The 18,335-nt window shown below is 41.3% G+C and overlaps 1 protein-coding gene and 1 long non-coding RNA gene across 2 annotated transcripts; both read left to right on the top strand.

Moving 5' to 3' along the window:
- Positions 1 to 392: 392 nt before the first annotated feature.
- Positions 393 to 1,806, top strand: LOC127329865 (uncharacterized). Its single transcript, XR_007869037.2, has 4 exons — positions 393 to 705; positions 802 to 877; positions 1,211 to 1,320; positions 1,567 to 1,806. It is a non-coding gene; the product is annotated as an uncharacterized lncRNA (long non-coding RNA).
- A 10,357-nt stretch (positions 1,807 to 12,163) lies between these two features.
- On the top strand, positions 12,164 to 17,498 carry LOC139835440 (protein neprosin-like). Its single transcript, XM_071825295.1, has 4 exons — positions 12,164 to 12,379; positions 16,056 to 16,109; positions 16,314 to 16,463; positions 17,078 to 17,498. Exons 1-4 carry the CDS (start codon positions 12,164 to 12,166, stop codon positions 17,426 to 17,428), a joined length of 771 nt encoding a protein of 256 aa, XP_071681396.1. The 3' UTR covers positions 17,429 to 17,498.
- Positions 17,499 to 18,335: the final 837 nt, after the last annotated feature.

Here is an 18,335-nt window from a genome sequence, read left to right as displayed (position 1 = left end):
AAGTGAACGATCGGTTCGACTAGTAAAACATTGAGACAATGAACAAGTGAACCGGCAGTTCGACTAGTAAAAAACTAAACCAACGATCTCACCATAGCTCCAGTTTTTAAAAATATGGAATAGAGGCACTTATAATCCTTGACGTCTGAACATTTTTTTCCAGCCAATTAGAAGACACAACCAGAATACCCATAAATCACGTCACCGAAGGAGATGTCAGCCACATCCTCCATCCAACGCCTGAATTTTCGTCGCGCGGGTATAGTCCCACGCTGAATATTTTCTTTTTCGAGGATTCCCGCTAGCTTTTGCCTGAACCACGAAACAAATAGAGTATTAAAATGGGCCGACCATCCCAGCCCGAGCCCCAACCCCATCGAACCAAATGACCTACCCCTCACAACGCCTCCTCTCTCCTCCCCTTTCATCCATCTCCGCCACCGGCCTAGATCCGGGCCAACTCCGGCCACTTCCTACCCCGCCTACCGTCTCCCAGGAGCCCGACCCCCCTCTCTACATCCCACTTCGCTGAACCACCAAACCACATCTCCAAGGCTCCAACAGAAACCCTAGCCCGGTACAAAGAGGAGCAGGAGGTCCTGGCGACGGTTGCGCCCTGGCAGCGGGTTACGGTGATCAGGATCGGCGACCAGATTCACCCCGCGGGGCAGGTACAGCCGGACTTGATGCTAGAAACTATCGGCGGTAATCACTAATCACCCATCATGCCATGATTTTCTGCGTGTTCTCTTTTTTGCAATTGTACTAACTGGCGCGCCATGGACACATGGTGATGTGCAGATCAGTGTGGCACATGCACTCGAGCAGCGTATTACAACATTGAACGGACACTATATTTTCTTCTTCAGAAGGAGAGGTTTTTTAATTCCTGCATGTTTGCATTGGTTTATTAATTCCTACATGTTTACATTCTGAATAACAAAGTTAAATGTTTTCTTCCAATGACACAACCTAATGCAGAATTTTGCACTAATTTAATACTGAACTACTGGTGTTCTTCCAATGATACTGAACTACTGTTATTTTTCCAGTGATACTGAAGTACTGATTCCTGTGGAGAAAAAATAGAATATATCGCACATGTTAATTTTCGTTGACATCAATCTGTTTAGACCTATTTTTAATCTGCTTGACCTGCAGCAATAACATCATTTCATGCTATGCACACCTTACTTTGTTGCTCTTGCAGACCTGATGGAGCGCATCAAGCCCGGCCATGGTACACATGCGTGCAGGCTGGGAAGCAAATCTATACACATGCTTGCTTTGATTATATACTCCAGTATATACTATACCATTGTAAGTCAGTTCATTCTTATAATGTCTTGATGAGAAAACTAAAAAAGAATGTTGTTGAGTGATGAAAACTCATGCCATACACCGGTTGTATTGTTTGTTTGATCAGATCACGTAATCAACAACAATACTTTGGGAACTGAGTTAGTGTTTCAACTTAAATCAGATGTAAAAATGCATCAAACTAAATTTGTCGCTTTATGCCAACCTCTATTATATAACTCACTGAACTTGCTCTACCTCTTGCAGAACGGAAATATATGAGTGAGGTGAAGATCAGCTGGAGTATACATGTATTGAAGCTTTTCATAGGACCTTGAAAAAACAATTATATGGATATTAATTTTTTTATTTCGTTCAGTTAGGTTTCTTGCCTCTAGAACGTGTAATATGTATTTTCATATATGAAATGTTTGATTGGCATACGTGTTTTATGTATACATTTGCGTCGTGTACTATTTATTATATTACGTAGATTCTTTGGTTTTTGGACATATGCCTTTTCCAATACTGATTTGTAATCATGCATGCATAGCATATTCTGTGTAACAAGGTATTTACCATAATTATATTATATCCCCATGACATGTGTTTCTGTTGCGATATATCCTTTTACCACGGAATACATTTTGTTGTAATATCATATCGTGGTGGAAACTGTTTTATTGCGGTAGCCTTTCGCCATGGAATAAATATTGTTGCTATATGCTATGGCCATGATATTTTATTTGTCGCAATAGATTATTGCAATGCCCAAGATCTTGTGGCATTAAGCTATCTCCACAAACCAAATTGTGGCATTAGGTACGTGCTGCCTCGGAAAAAAATGTGGCAACTTGACACATGATTGTTGCAATAGCACACTTTATTGCCACGATTATTTATTCGTGGCAATAACCTATTACCATACATCCAATTGCAACGGCTGCCAACGAATGTTATTTCGTGGCTATAGATACCTATTGCCACAAATCAGTACATATTGCGACAAATAATTTCGTTGCAATAGACCCAGATCCTTGTAGTGTAGGTCTAAGGCCTTAAGTGTTCTTATGCCGCGAGAGTAGCCGTTTGTGTTTGGGGCCTAGCTTTTGGCTAGGCTTGTTGGTTTGTAATAATTTCTAAGACAGTAAACCTCCTTAGTCAATGAAAATGGCAACTTTTTTTTGCTTTGTTTAAAAAGATCCACTGTTTTACCACATCATTTTTAAAACATTAAATTGGTTAATGGATATACTTATGCTTACCGTGCTCCCTTATGTCCTAAAGGAAATTTTCGGTGTTTCACAAGAGCTCGTGAGTGAAAACATAAAAGCAACATATCCACAAGATGGTGATCCCAATTACAATCCATCACATCCCATTCAGATGCTGTATGGAAAAACTTTGCCATATGTAAAGCCTGGAGTTCAAACATATGTGAGTTGCCTTGCTTGGTACCCTTTACATAACAAAATCTTGTGTGTATATTATTTCCATTTACTACTATTTACTGACAAGTTCATTTCCAATTTGGTAACATGATAGTTTGCATCGGTACTAATATATATAGGGAGATTTATTTTTTTATTTACCTGCTAACACACTTCTTATTTATCTTATCTATTTTTTATTCTGCTGAATTTCATATTAAACCTTTTCCGTTCTGCACAGTATGCGTTACATAAGACGACTGAAAACCATCATAGTGGATACTATGGATTAGTTGCTACAATGGAGGTTTATGGGCACACTCTTAATGCTAACCAGATAAGCTGCACAGCAATTTGGATTCTGTAACATCCCAAGAATTTCAAAATAAAACAAATGAATTTCACTAGTTCCAAATTTTGGAACCAACAAAAACTTTTATTAATTAAGTAGGATACATAGTGATCTTGCTTAATTCTTGTGCTATTGCTATGATTGCTTGTTATAGTATTTGTGAAATAATCTTAAACCCTAAACCTCACCCCTCTTTTCACATCCTAGTTAAAATAAAATAAAAGGAAAATAAATAAGAAAAAGGCATATGTGCCTATGGCTATATTTATAAAACTTTACCCTAAGCTTTCTACTTTGCTTAGAGGTTTGGAAAACCTTCATACATCTTACCTAGTACCTATCAAACCAATTTCAAGTGGTTTCCAAAGAAATTCAAAAGAAACAAAAAATGCCATAGAGGCATATGAGAGTAAAATAGCAAATTTTTGAATTTGAGAAGATTGACCCTAATACTTGTTGTGAATGGGGGGATCACTCCTATATACCATTTCAACACTCAACAACACAAATGGGTCAAGCCAAGTCAAATTTAAAATGAAATGCAACATATGCATAGAGGCATATGTGGCACATAGCCATAATACCCAATTCTTGCCCTATGCCTTTAAACCTTGACCAAATGGTGTGCAACCATTTCTAAACTTCATATAACTCTAAATTGACCCTAACCCATGCCCAATTAAAGCAAGATCAACAATTTACAAGAATAGTGAAAAGTGACACATCACCTCTTATGTGTTATGGCCATTTTTGCAAATCTTTGAGCAAGACCATTTGAATTGGTTTCAATGGTCTTAAAATGTTTCTAAACTAATAAGAATCACATTTGAGTCAATAAAAGTCAAATCAATTGGAGGGAAATCAATTAGGGAAAAATTCCCCATTTCTCTCACATACACTAAGGGCAATTTTGCAAATCTTCATATGAGGCCACCATTGCTTGCCCTATGGACTCTAAAACTCTTATATAACAAAAACAAACACAAATGCATAAAAGAAACCAGATTCAAATCAAGGGAAAATTCAAATTTTACATACATATGATAATGGTCATATGACCCATTTATAAAATCTTCACTACTTTACCCCCCTGCATTTGAATCTTCCTAAACTAAACTTGGTCAACTATGACCATGTCAGCCAAGACCATGTCAAGGTCAACAACTTTCATGTTGACCATCCCTGCTGAAGTTGACCAGGTTGACCAGAATAAGATTGACAAGTGAGGACTTTGAAATAAAGAGAAGATGATCCACTTTTTGAAACTTTGCAAGTCTTCACCAAATTGACCACCACCACCACCTTTCTACTTCTTTATTTATATGAATGAAGTGCACCAAAAAGAATTTCAAATTTTGAAAAGATTTTTCATGCGGCCATTGTGTCGAGCACCTTGTGTGCACAAATCTGGAAAAGTGACACATGCTATTAACCTCTGGATTTTTGCCTAAATCACTTTCTATCTCTGATCATTGTGCTACTGGTACCCTCTCTGCATCATCCTATGCCCTGCAGCCCTGCAAAAGGTGAAGCCAATGAGCAAAAACTCCACCATGCCGGCCATGATGGACATGCCCATGCTCAACCCTACCCTGGCCCTCTCCTCTCTACATAACCTTGCCAAACTAGCTCACCTCTCTCTGCTGAGCACGCTAGACATCGTCCCAGGTCAAGGAGAACACGACAATGCCCTGGACGACTCGTGGTCACCACGACTGGCCACGCCAGAGCGTGCACCAGCAGCACCCTGGACGCGCCAGGACGCCACCGTGCCCAGTCGCCCTCGTCCTCCTCTCCCTCTCTCCTGGCGCGTGCACACTCCACACCACACCAGTACACGCCTAGACAAGCTCCTTTGACCGCGCGTGCACCGTCGCCATCGCCATGATCATCGCCTTCCGACACGGTACCGCGAGTACACCTACGTCGCCAGCATGCCTCAGCCCACTTTTCGCCATGCCGTCAAGCTCACTAGGACCGCCATGATGTCGCCAACCCCGCGCGTGCCTCGCCTTGCCCCTTCGCGCCTCAGAACGCCATCGGCATCGACGACCTTGCTCGCTCCCCTCGGTCTCACCTCAATGCTATATATAGAGGCCACCAGAGCACATCTCCTTCACACCATTCGCTTCCCCACTTCTCCCTCGCTCTCCTCGACCCCTCCTCCACTCCAATTACTGCCTCCCGCGCCGGAATTGCGAGATCATCTCCGCCGGAGTCCGCAGATCAGCGCCGCCAATTGACGCCTCCCCAAGCCTCGCCGACGGTGCCAGACGCTTCCTCATCGACGTCAACGTCACCGCGCACCTCTCCATCAACCGCCGGCGGCCTACAGCGCCCTCCGACCCCCTACCTCCGTCGCCAGCACGCCCTCCTCTCGCCGGAGAAGAAGACGAACCCCGGTCGTCTGATCACGTTCTGATCCGACGGTCGCCAGCGCGTACCGTTTCGGTAAGTAACACTGTCGCTGACATGTAGGCCCCACCCCTGACAGCCCACCAAGCACCGAACCGTTACTGGGCCTGTTTCCCCCATTCAAACCACTTCGGCCCATCTGTTTCCCGTGCAGCCCAACCATTTAAACCTAGTATTAATCCATTTCAGTTTTTATTCAATTCTGGTCAGTGCTATAAATTGAATAGTTCAAAATCTACAAATCCAATTTGAGTGATTAAAAATGTTCTGGAAAGCTTATGAATTGCCCTAACCAACCCCACTGGATTCAACCTCATATGTGGTGTAGTTTTTGAATAGCAAAAATAACAAAACAGATACTTTTCTGTATTCAAATAAATCTTAAAAATCAACCAATTTGAATTTTGCAGTGAATCCAATTGCAATAATTCACATTTAACAAACTCTAATTTACTATGCAAAAATATGATATATGTTCTGTATATGATCATGGGCTAGAATCAAAATATTGGCTATGTAGTCAATACTAGCCCATTTAAAATATATCCAAATTTTAGGAATTTAAATCTATGAGGTGTAGCACCTCATTTAAATCATTCTCACAAGTGATATGAAGTAATGTGTTGACCTTTAAATGCTTAGGCTCATACTTGCTCACTTGTAGATTTGTAAATCTAAATAGTATTTACAATTGCCATGGTTATTTAAATCACATGAGATGATGAATCTCATTTAAATCCCTTTTCTCAAATACTAAGTGTGAAGTGTTGACCTTGGTCAACATGGGATCATCCCTGGTTATTTGAGAATATTAAATCACCTCAATAGTAGTTTTTATTAAATTAGTTACAACTATGTGTTAAATCATATGAGAGGTATTCCTCTCATTTAAATCTTGTTCTCAAGTAATTCAACATGAGATAGTGACCATGGTCTATATACTCTCATATTGAGTTATTTGGTGGCATTAAATCACTATCATGTTAGTATTAAATTGCATGAGGTATGGAACCTCATTTAAATCATTTTTCTCAAATGATAAGTATGAAGAGGTTGACTTTGGTCAACCTAGGTCATATATTAATTCATGAGAGAAATTAAATCTTAAGAAGAATTCAATGAGAGGAAATTATTTCTCCAAACCAAAGAGAAACCCTAAGTTCAATTTTCAATGAGAGGAAATTATTTTCCTAATGTTAAATAAAGAAACCCTAGTATAATTTGTGAATAAATGTTAAGTAGTGATGCTAGATCAATTGTGTGAGCCAATAAGGCTAATTAAGATTACTTAAGTGTTGTTTGGTGATTGTATCCTCGTATTCGTTTATAGACGCTAGTACCGGAGACTATCAAGAGGAAGAGGTCTTCTACCAAGAGGAAGAGCAAGAAAACTTGGATCACATCACCAATCAAGGCAAGCTAACACTCTTGCAAGGTTCCCTTGTGCAAAGCTCTACAAGAGCAAGGCACCATTACATTTTACTTTATGAACCTATCCCAAGTTTTTACTTTACAAGCTTTACTTGATTTTATTTATCAAAGTTACTTTTTGGTTTATGATTCACTTGGTTGAATTATAGAGTAGTACAAGAGCATCACACTTAGCCTAGCAAGCTCCAAGATACTTAGCACCCCTCATGACTAGTTGCTAGTGCTCAATATTAAAAGTGACTACTCTAGTTGGGAACTTGTGAATTGAAATGACTTTGAAAACCTTGGAATGATGAGTCATTCTATTGAGAGATTTTGAAGGTGAATATGACTGGTGAATGACTTGGTGAATTTTACAAAAAACACTGATGGTTGGGTTCAGATGCGATACCATTCCAATTTTACAAGTACCCCCACAATACCTGAATCTGGGTAAGGCTTAGCTGGAAACTTATGTATTTTAGTATGGGTTCCCTCTGAACAAGCGTCATAGGGGTTATGCTTGAGGCTGCCTCCGTACTGGTGAAGTGATGTGAAATGACGTGAAATGAGGTGAATGTCCGGCCCAAGCCCTGTGCAGTTCCCGGGTTGACTGCGGTTTTCACCGGGAGGCCAAGCTCATGGGGAGAGGTGCCTATACTAGAGTATGTAAATGAAAGGTTAGGATTGGTAGTTCGCGTACTGCGTACGATAAATCAGGGCCAGTTACCCCTGACGAACTATTGCAATTGTTGTGGCACAAGTGTACAACCTCTGCAGAGTTAAACCTATTCGAATAGCCGCGTCCGCGGTTATGGACAGTTGGAAAGGCCATACTGTTCCGTCATCAGAACTTTTCTAAAAATATGAATGGTGACTTGTGATTTGAATTGAAAGGTGACTTTGACTTTGAATCACAACTGAGTTGTGGGAATGACACTAATGTTCCCACTTGAGTTTAGCAAATGAAGAGGCTTTGATTATTAAAGTGTTTATGAAATAAAATTGGCTTTATGCAAATGAAACTAGAGCTTAGAACCCCCTTACTATAGTTGATAGTACTTACCTTAGTATTAGTTTGCGAGTACTTTAAAGTACTCATGGCTGTGTCCCTGGCTATTCAAATGGCCAGACTATGAAGACGAGTACCAGAACCCGGAAGAAGGACAGCAGGACGTCTACGACAACTAGGATCACTCCTGACGTCAACAGTTGCCTGTGGAATAGATGGACTACTACTACGCTACTTTCGCTTCCGCTATGTGTTATGTAATGAATAAATAGAACTTCTATTATTGTAATGAGACTGGATCATGTGACCCTTTATTTGTAAGACGATTATGTGTTGTAATGAATGATGTGTTGTGATATCAATCTATTATGTCTCGCAAAAACAATATTCCTGGGATTGCGAGGAATGGCATAATAGGCATCTGGACTTAAAAATCCGGGTGTTGACAAGTTGGTATCAGAGCCATTGTTGACCTTAGGAGACCCTAGTTAGAATGGACGTCTGAAAAATGTTAGTTTCAAAACAAATGAAATGACTATTTAAGAAAACTTATTCTCCCTCTTATCATTGAGATCTTTTTCAAATAAGAAAGTTATGCTCTATTCTTCTTATACTATTACCTAAAATTTTGACACACTTCTCTAACTTACTCATCATAATTCTTCACAGATGGAGTACAAATGGGAGTGCTATCAGCTTGGTTCCGGAGGCGACCTAAGGTTCGAAAAGGAGTTGAAGCAACTGGTTGAATATCTAGGACACCCGTATCCCGAGTTCTTCGGAATACCCCTCAAAGCTCAGTTAGGAGAACCACCTCGGTGGGACGTTTCTACTGATTTAAGAAGAAGGCATGATGCCCCGGTATGGGAAACCATCTGGTTTTCCGTAACGGGAAACACTTGGAAGGAAGGACTTGTCAAAGCTATGCAAGAAGCAATTTTCCGTCTGTGTGGACAAAATGAGGACGGGATCAAGAACACTCGTTTCATCTACTACCCAAGACATGACTCCATGGGAAGACCGATGACCATGCCCCCACCACAACCCAAGATGAACCCCTATGAAGCACCTCAGGACTTCAGGCAGTACAAAACCCGCAGAGATTTGGACAACGCCCTCGCCTCTCGCCAAGCACCTCACCCGTGAAGAAGAATCCCCCCCCCCCCCTGAAGAGTAGTATCATTTAAGCACTTTCGTATGTGTGAGTTGTATCAGGATCCCCTTGTATCGTAGAAGCGATGAATGGTTCTTCAAACCAACGGTGTGTTAGCTTTGTAATGTATGATGCTTGGTATGAATGAAAAAGTGTTGTTGGTTTTTACCCCCGCAACACTACTCAAGTTTTCAATATTATGAACTTTTTAAACTTTAACAAAACAAACCATAGAAAATTTCCTCTTATCTTATCATCTACATCAATGTTTAGATGGCCCCACCAACCCGCAACGCCACCCAGGATGCCATGATGCAACTGCTGCAGACGATGATGGCAGACCGAGAAGCCGAAAGAGCTGAACGCCAAGCCAACATTACCGCACTGCAACAGATAGCTCAGAACAATCAAGGCCACGGAAACCACGATCACCCTGGATCGAAGCTAAAGAACTTTCAGCATACCAACCCACCGATGTTCAACAAGACTGAAGAGCCCCTTGATGCTGATGACTGGCTCCAGACCATGGAGAACAACCTTGAAGTTGCGGGAGTAGAAGCCGCAGAAAAAGTACTGTTCGCCACCCACTACCTGTCAGGACCTGCCAGAGCCTGGTGGACAAGTGCCCGTGCAATGAATGCGGGACAGATGATGACATGGGAAGACTTCAAGCTGAAGTTCAGCAAATACCACGTGCCCCAAGGACTGATCAAGAAAATGAGAGACGAGTTCCGTGAACTCAAACAAGGAAGGATGTCCGTGGTGGAATACCGCGACAGGTTTCTCACTCTGTCAAGGTACGCCCCGGATGAGACCGACACAATTGAGAAGAGAAAGGAAAGATTTCTGAACGGACTGCATGATGAGATGCAAACTGTGTTAGTGAACATTCCGTTCGCTGACCTCGAAGCCCTGGTAGACTCAGCCATACAGATGGAAGGAAAGCTGCATCAGGCCAATGAGAACCGCAAGCGCAGAATGATGAACCAGAATGGACCCCACCATACCCAGAAGTACCGCAACAACTCCTCTGGAGGATTCAACCCAAGATACAACAAGCCCCCTGCTCAGAATTATCGCCCCAACTACACCAACAACAACGGAGGACCCCCGAAGCCCGGAGGCAACAACAACATCAGCCACAACAACAACAACCACCACACCAGCAACAATACCAATGGAAACAACAACAACACCAATACTGCCCCAAGGACTGGAAGCAATGCTACCCCCGTCATTCCCAAAGACAAGTCCACCGTCAACTGCTACGAATGTGGAGTTGTGGGTCACTTCTCCAATGAGTGTCCCAAAAGCTTGCCAGGATTGCCGCCAATACCGCAGCACCTGCTCAGCAACAGCGCCGCTTCGCAGGTAGAAGGAACCAGAACAACAACAACGGCCGTCTCTACCACATGACTGCCACTGAAGCCCAGGAAGCACCCCAGACTATGCCAAGTATGTCTTCCTGTTAAATAAAATGCTCAATCTCTCTTAGGAACCTAACTTTTCTTAAAATCTCGGGACGAGATTTGTTTAAGGGGGAAGGGTTTGTAACATCCCAAGAATTTCAAAATAAAACAAATGAATTTCACTAGTTCCAAATTTTGGAACCAACAAAAACTTTTATTAATTAAGTAGGATACATAGTGATCTTGCTTAATTCTTGTGCTATTGCTATGATTGCTTGTTATAGTATTTGTGAAATAATCTTAAACCCTAAACCTCACCCCTCTTTTCACATCCTAGTTAAAATAAAATAAAAGGAAAATAAATAAGAAAAAGGCATATGTGCCTATGGCTATATTTATAAAACTTTACCCTAAGCTTTCTACTTTGCTTAGAGGTTTGGAAAACCTTCATACATCTTACCTAGTACCTATCAAACCAATTTCAAGTGGTTTCCAAAGAAATTCAAAAGAAACAAAAAATGCCATAGAGGCATATGAGAGTAAAATAGCAAATTTGTGAATTTGAGAAGATTGACCCTAATACTTGTTGTGAATGGGGGGATCACTCCTATATACCATTTCAACACTCAACAACACAAATGGGTCAAGCCAAGTCAAATTTAAAATGAAATGCAACATATGCATAGAGGCATATGTGGCACATAGCCATAATACCCAATTCTTGCCCTATGCCTTTAAACCTTGACCAAATGGTGTGCAACCATTTCTAAACTTCATATAACTCTAAATTGACCCTAACCCATGCCCAATTAAAGCAAGATCAACAATTTACAAGAATAGTGAAAAGTGACACATCACCTCTTATGTGTTATGGCCATTTTTGCAAATCTTTGAGCAAGACCATTTGAATTGGTTTCAATGGTCTTAAAATGTTTCTAAACTAATAAGAATCACATTTGAGTCAATAAAAGTCAAATCAATTGGAGGGAAATCAATTAGGGAAAAATTCCCCATTTCTCTCACATACACTAAGGGCAATTTTGCAAATCTTCATATGAGGCCACCATTGCTTGCCCTATGGACTCTAAAACTCTTATATAACAAAAACAAACACAAATGCATAAAAGAAACCAGATTCAAATCAAGGGAAAATTCAAATTTTACATACATATGATAATGGTCATATGACCCATTTATAAAATCTTCACTACTTTACCCCCCTGCATTTGAATCTTCCTAAACTAAACTTGGTCAACTATGACCATGTCAGCCAAGACCATGTCAAGGTCAACAACTTTCATGTTGACCATCCCTGCTGAAGTTGACCAGGTTGACCAGAATAAGATTGACAAGTGAGGACTTTGAAATAAAGAGAAGATGATCCACTTTTTGAAACTTTGCAAGTCTTCACCAAATTGACCACCACCACCACCTTTCTACTTCTTTATTTATATGAATGAAGTGCACCAAAAAGAATTTCAAATTTTGAAAAGATTTTTCATGCGGCCATTGTGTCGAGCACCTTGTGTGCACAAATCTGGAAAAGTGACACATGCTATTAACCTCTGGATTTTTGCCTAAATCACTTTCTATCTCTGATCATTGTGCTACTGGTACCCTCTCTGCATCATCCTATGCCCTGCAGCCCTGCAAAAGGTGAAGCCAATGAGCAAAAACTCCACCATGCCGGCCATGATGGACATGCCCATGCTCAACCCTACCCTGGCCCTCTCCTCTCTACATAACCTTGCCAAACTAGCTCACCTCTCTCTGCTGAGCACGCTAGACATCGTCCCAGGTCAAGGAGAACACGACAACGCCCTGGACGACTCGTGGTCACCACGACTGGCCACGCCAGAGCGTGCACCAGCAGCACCCTGGACGCGCCAGGACGCCACCGTGCCCAGTCGCCCTCGTCCTCCTCTCCCTCTCTCCTGGCGCGTGCACACTCCACACCACACCAGTACACGCCTAGACAAGCTCCTTTGACTGCGCGTGCACCGTCGCCATCGCCATGATCATCGCCTTCCGACACGGTACCGCGAGTACACCTACGTCGCCAGCATGCCTCAGCCCACTTTTCGCCATGCCGTCAAGCTCACTAGGACCGCCATGATGTCGCCAACCCCGCGCGTGCCTCGCCTTGCCCCTTCGCGCCTCAGAACGCCATCGCCATCGACGACCTTGCTCGCTCCCCTCGGTCTCACCTCAATGCTATATATAGAGGCCACCAGAGCACATCTCCTTCACACCATTCGCTTCCCCACTTCTCCCTCGCTCTCCTCGACCCCTCCTCCACTCCAATTACTGCCTCCCGCGCCGGAATTGCGAGATCATCTCCGCCGGAGTCCGCAGATCAGCGCCGCCGATTGACGCCTCCCCAAGCCTCGCCGACGGTGCCAGACGCTTCCTCATCGACGTCAACGTCACCGCGCACCTCTCCATCAACCGCCGGCGGCCTACAGCGCCCTCCGACCCCCTACCTCCGTCGCCAGCACGCCCTCCTCTCGCCGGAGAAGAAGACGAACCCCGGTCGTCCGATCACGTTCTGATCCGACGGTCGCCAGCGCGTACCGTTTCGGTAAGTAACACTGTCGCTGACATGTAGGCCCCACCCCTGACAGCCCACCAAGCACCGAACCGTTACTGGGCCTGTTTCCCCCATTCAAACCACTTCGGCCCATCTGTTTCCCGCGCAACCCAACCATTTAAACCTAGTATTAATCCATTTCAGTTTTTATTCAATTCTGGTCAGTGCTATAAATTGAATAGTTCAAAATCTACAAATCCAATTTGAGTGATTCAAAATGTTCTGGAAAGCTTATGAATTGCCCTAACCAACCCCACTGGATTCAACCTCATATGTGGTGTAGTTTTTGAATAGAAAAAATAACAAAACAGATACTTTTCTGTATTCAAATAAATCTTAAAAATCAACCAATTTGAATTTTGCAGTGAATCCAATTGCAATAATTCACATTTAACAAACTCTAATTTACTATGCAAAAATATGATATATGTTCTGTATATGATCATGGGCTAGAATCAAAATATTGGCTATGTAGTCAATACTAGCCCATTTAAAATATATCCAAATTTTAGGAATTTAAATCTATGAGGTGTAGCACCTCATTTAAATCATTCTCACAAGTGATATGAAGTAATGTGTTGATCTTTAAATGCTTAGGCTCATACTTGCTCACTTGTAGATTTGTAAATCTAAATAGTATTTACAATTGCCATGGTTATTTAAATCACATGAGATGATGAATCTCATTTAAATCCCTTTTCTCAAATACTAAGTGTGAAGTGTTGACCTTGGTCAACATGGGATCATCCCTGGTTATTTGAGAATATTAAATCACCTCAATAGTAGTTTTTATTAAATTAGTTACAACTATGTGTTAAATCATATGAGAGGTATTCCTCTCATTTAAATCTTGTTCTCAAGTAATTCAACATGAGATAGTGACCATGGTCTATATACTCTCATATTGAGTTATTTGGTGGCATTAAATCACTATCATGTTAGTATTAAATTGCATGAGGTATGGAACCTCATTTAAATCATTTTTCTCAAATGATAAGTATGAAGAGGTTGACTTTGGTCAACCTAGGTCATATATTAATTCATGAGAGAAATTAAATCTTAAGAAGAATTCAATGAGAGGAAATTATTTCTCCAAACCAAAGAGAAACCCTAAGTTCAATTTTCAATGAGAGGAAATTATTTTCCTAATGTTAAATAAAGAAACCCTAGTATAATTTGTGAATAAATGTTAAGTAGTGATGCTAGATCAATTGTGTGAGCCAATAAGGCTAATTAAGATTACTTAAGTGTTGTTTGGTGATTGTATCCTCGTATTCGTTTATAGACGCTAGTACCGGAGACTATCAAGAGGAAGAGGTCTTCTACCAAGAGGAAGAGCAAGAAAACTTTGATCACATCACCAATCAAGGCAAGCTAACACTCTTGCAAGGTTCCCTTGTGCAAAGCTCTACAAGAGCAAGGCACCATTACATTTTACTTTATGAACCTATCCCAAGTTTTTACTTTACAAGCTTTACTTGATTTTATTTATCAAAGTTACTTTTTGGTTTATGATTCACTTGGTTGAATTATAGAGTAGTACAAGAGCATCACACTTAGCCTAGCAAGCTCCAAGATACTTAGCACCCCTCATGACTAGTTGCTAGTGCTCAATATTAAAAGTGACTACTCTAGTTGGGAACTTGTGAATTGAAATGACTTTGAAAACCTTGGAATGATGAGTCATTCTATTGAGAGATTTTGAAGGTGAATATGACTGGTGAATGACTTGGTGAATTTTACAAAAAACACTGATGGTTGGGTTCGGATGCGATACCATTCCAATTTTACAAGTACCCCCACAATACCTGAATCTGGGTAAGGCTTAGCTGGAAACTTATGTATTTTAGTATGGGTTCCCTCTGAACAAGCGTCATAGGGGTTATGCTTGAGGCTGCCTCCGTACTGGTGAAGTGATGTGAAATGACGTGAAATGAGGTGAATGTCCGGCCCAAGCCCTGTGCAGTTCCCGGGTTGACTGCGGTTTTCACCGGGAGGCCAAGCTCATGGGGAGAGGTGCCTATACTAGAGTATGTAAATGAAAGGTTAGGATTGGTAGTTCGCGTACTGCGTACGATAAATCAGGGCCAGTTACCCCTGACGAACTATTGCAATTGTTGTGGCACAAGTGTACAACCTCTGCAGAGTTAAACCTATTCGAATAGCCGCGTCCGCGGTTATGGACAGTTGGAAAGGCCATACTGTTCCGTCATCAGAACTTTTCTAAAAATATGAATGGTGACTTGTGATTTGAATTGAAAGGTGACTTTGACTTTGAATCACAACTGAGTTGTGGGAATGACACTAATGTTCCCACTTGAGTTTAGCAAATGAAGAGGCTTTGATTATTAAAGTGTTTATGAAATAAAATTGGCTTTATGCAAATGAAACTAGAGCTTAGAACCCCCTTACTATAGTTGATAGTACTTACCTTAGTATTAGTTTGCGAGTACTTTAAAGTACTCATGGCTGTGTCCCTGGCTATTCAAATGGCCAGACTATGAAGACGAGTACCAGAACCCGGAAGAAGGACAGCAGGACGTCTACGACAACTAGGATCACTCCTGACGTCAACAGTTGCCTGTGGAATAGATGGACTACTACTACGCTACTTTCGCTTCCGCTATGTGTTATGTAATGAATAAATAGAACTTCTATTATTGTAATGAGACTGGATCATGTGATCCTTTATTTGTAAGACGATTATGTGTTGTAATGAATGATGTGTTGTGATATCAATCTATTATGTCTCGCAAAAACAATATTCCTGGGATTGCGAGGAATGGCATAATAGGCATCTGAACTTAAAAATCCGGGTGTTGACAGATTCTTAACGCTAAGGGTGATTATGATGAAAACATCAATGCAATTGCCGTTGGATGGGGGGCAAGTTGCTTTTCTCTAGTCTCCTCGTACTACTAATTATTATAAATTCTAATTATTAGTTGTATTTAAGGACTCTAACGGTCTCAGGTAATGGTGCAGGTTTTGCCAGCTCACTTTAATGACTCGCAGACTTACCTTTTCACGTCTTGGGCGGTATGTATATTTGTTTACTTTGATCAAGTCTCTAGAAAAAATGCGCTCTATCATCATCCTACCATTATGGTTATTTTTTTACTATCTTCAAAAAAGTGCAACGTTAACCTTGCTATCTTTGAAAAAAAAGACAAAGAAGAAAGAAATAAATCGGGGTAGTAAACCTTGCAAAGTTAAATCTGAATGGCATGAATGAAACTGCAGAAAGACAACAGTGGAGATACAGGATGCATGAACCTGGATTGTGAAGGGTTTCGGCTTGTGAGCGGGTCCCCTATATTTCCTGGCGATATCATTCAACCAGTGTCTGATATTAAAGGGGTACGGCAAAATATTACTATTAAAGTGTTCAAGGTATGTGCTGCTCCCAGCGTGTCGATACATTGAATTTTAGAATGAACTTCTTTTGTTGAATTAAATTGCATGACATGAGAATTAGACACCCATTTCTCCCTGAAATGCATCTACATAATCAAGGAATATAAAACAGAGCCACCGGGTGGATACCCCATACAAGAAAACTATAAATTTCCCTTGAAACTCTGCTACTCCTATATCTACTGGCGAATGCTTTTTTTTACAGGAGCCGGTACCTACTAGCACAAGTTTCACCATCGATTATTGCCCCAAGATCCATGCCGTGAATGAAACTGCTATGTTTTTTTATTCATAGAGGTTTTATTTAGGGCAAAAATCTTAAGGAATGAATCAACAATGGATTTTGTGCCGGTAGGTACCGGCTCCCGTAAAATTCCACTTTGTATATCTACTAGCTATTGTACATGTTTGTCTTGTGTGTGATCTAGCTAGCTACTATGTGATCCAAGAACATCCTAGAATAGTAGAATGCAATGTATTTTGATACATCGGGAGTATTCTTTTACTCATTCGGCATTGTGGGAATAATCTGAGTAGGTTCCAATTCTAATGTAGTTGTTTTACCTTTTGCATGGTTTTAAAACTAACAGGACAAATCAAGTGGAAACTGGTGGTTACACTGTGGCCTTAATAGCGACCCAATCCCAGTGGGTTATTTTCCAGCATCACTATTTAGTAGCTTATCTGTGAAAGCATCTGCTATCTGGGTGGGTGGTCATGTTCTTAGTGACCCAAGAGTTTCATCACCTCCCATGGGAAGTGGGGCCTTTGCATCAGATACGCGCAAAGCTGCATTGATCCGTGACATTCAGCTCATCGACAGGGATGGCAAAACCACACTGGTAAGCAATAAGATGCCAACCACTGTCACAGACGACAAGCTCTACTCGGTCTCGCGGATTGAAGGAGGAAAATTCTACTATGGAGGGCCAGCCGCATGAGCCAGAACTGATGCTATATGTAATTTGCTACATGAATAAAAGTTTGGTTACCCTGTTTCAGATTTTAAAAAGCGTGAACTTTTATCATGTTTTTTGCTTGTAATTACAACTAGCAAAAGTGCCCGTGCGATGCAATGGGTTTAGAGTAAAATCCAAATGCTCAGACCTAGAAAATAATATGGTGTAATTTTAGCACTCAAAAGTTCTTTCACTTTGATTTTTGGTTTGTACCATTTTATTATTTATTTTATCTTTTGTTTTAGATTTTAAATCGCAATAAAAATAGCGCACGTGAATAAATTTCAAGTTCATTTTAAGATAACATACATGTCGTAGCTCATAGGGTAAAAAAAAGGTGTTGCAAAAACAATGAAAGTATATATCTTCCAGTAAAACGACAATAACAATGACACTATATATACGGGTACATCTGCTCCAAAGTAGAGACATATGCCTCTGGTCATAAGTCATTTTTCCCTAACTTCTTTAAAAAAAATATAATAGCATTTCCTATCGGTGTTGTTTTCTCTTTACTTGTCCTGATCTTGTGAGCTTGCTTACGGAGGCACCAATTTTATCTGCATGATGTCTAGTAGCAAAGACTCCAGCGCCTCCACCTCATGGACATGAGCATTGAGCAGACGTGAAAATTGAAGTGAAAGATGAGAAGCACGGGCAGAACCCCATCTCTCATAAGCAACTTTCTTACCCTGAAACAACTTGCTCAAGTCCAGTGCACACGCACATGCAGTCTTGGAGTGCCTGACGTGAACAACAGCGCCGCTTATATCTGTCGCTCCTTCTATGGAAGTAGGCGTGAGATTAACGGTGCAGCGTGCTTGGCACTGAAGAACATCATCGATGGCCTGCCCTTCAGCAGAAACATCGCAACCTGCTAGTCCAAGCC

Source organism: Lolium perenne, chromosome 2 (assembly GCF_019359855.2).
Source record: "Lolium perenne isolate Kyuss_39 chromosome 2, Kyuss_2.0, whole genome shotgun sequence".
In the NCBI taxonomy this organism is placed as follows: domain Eukaryota; kingdom Viridiplantae; phylum Streptophyta; class Magnoliopsida; order Poales; family Poaceae; genus Lolium; species Lolium perenne.
This window is presented reverse-complemented; position numbering and strand designations above follow the sequence as displayed.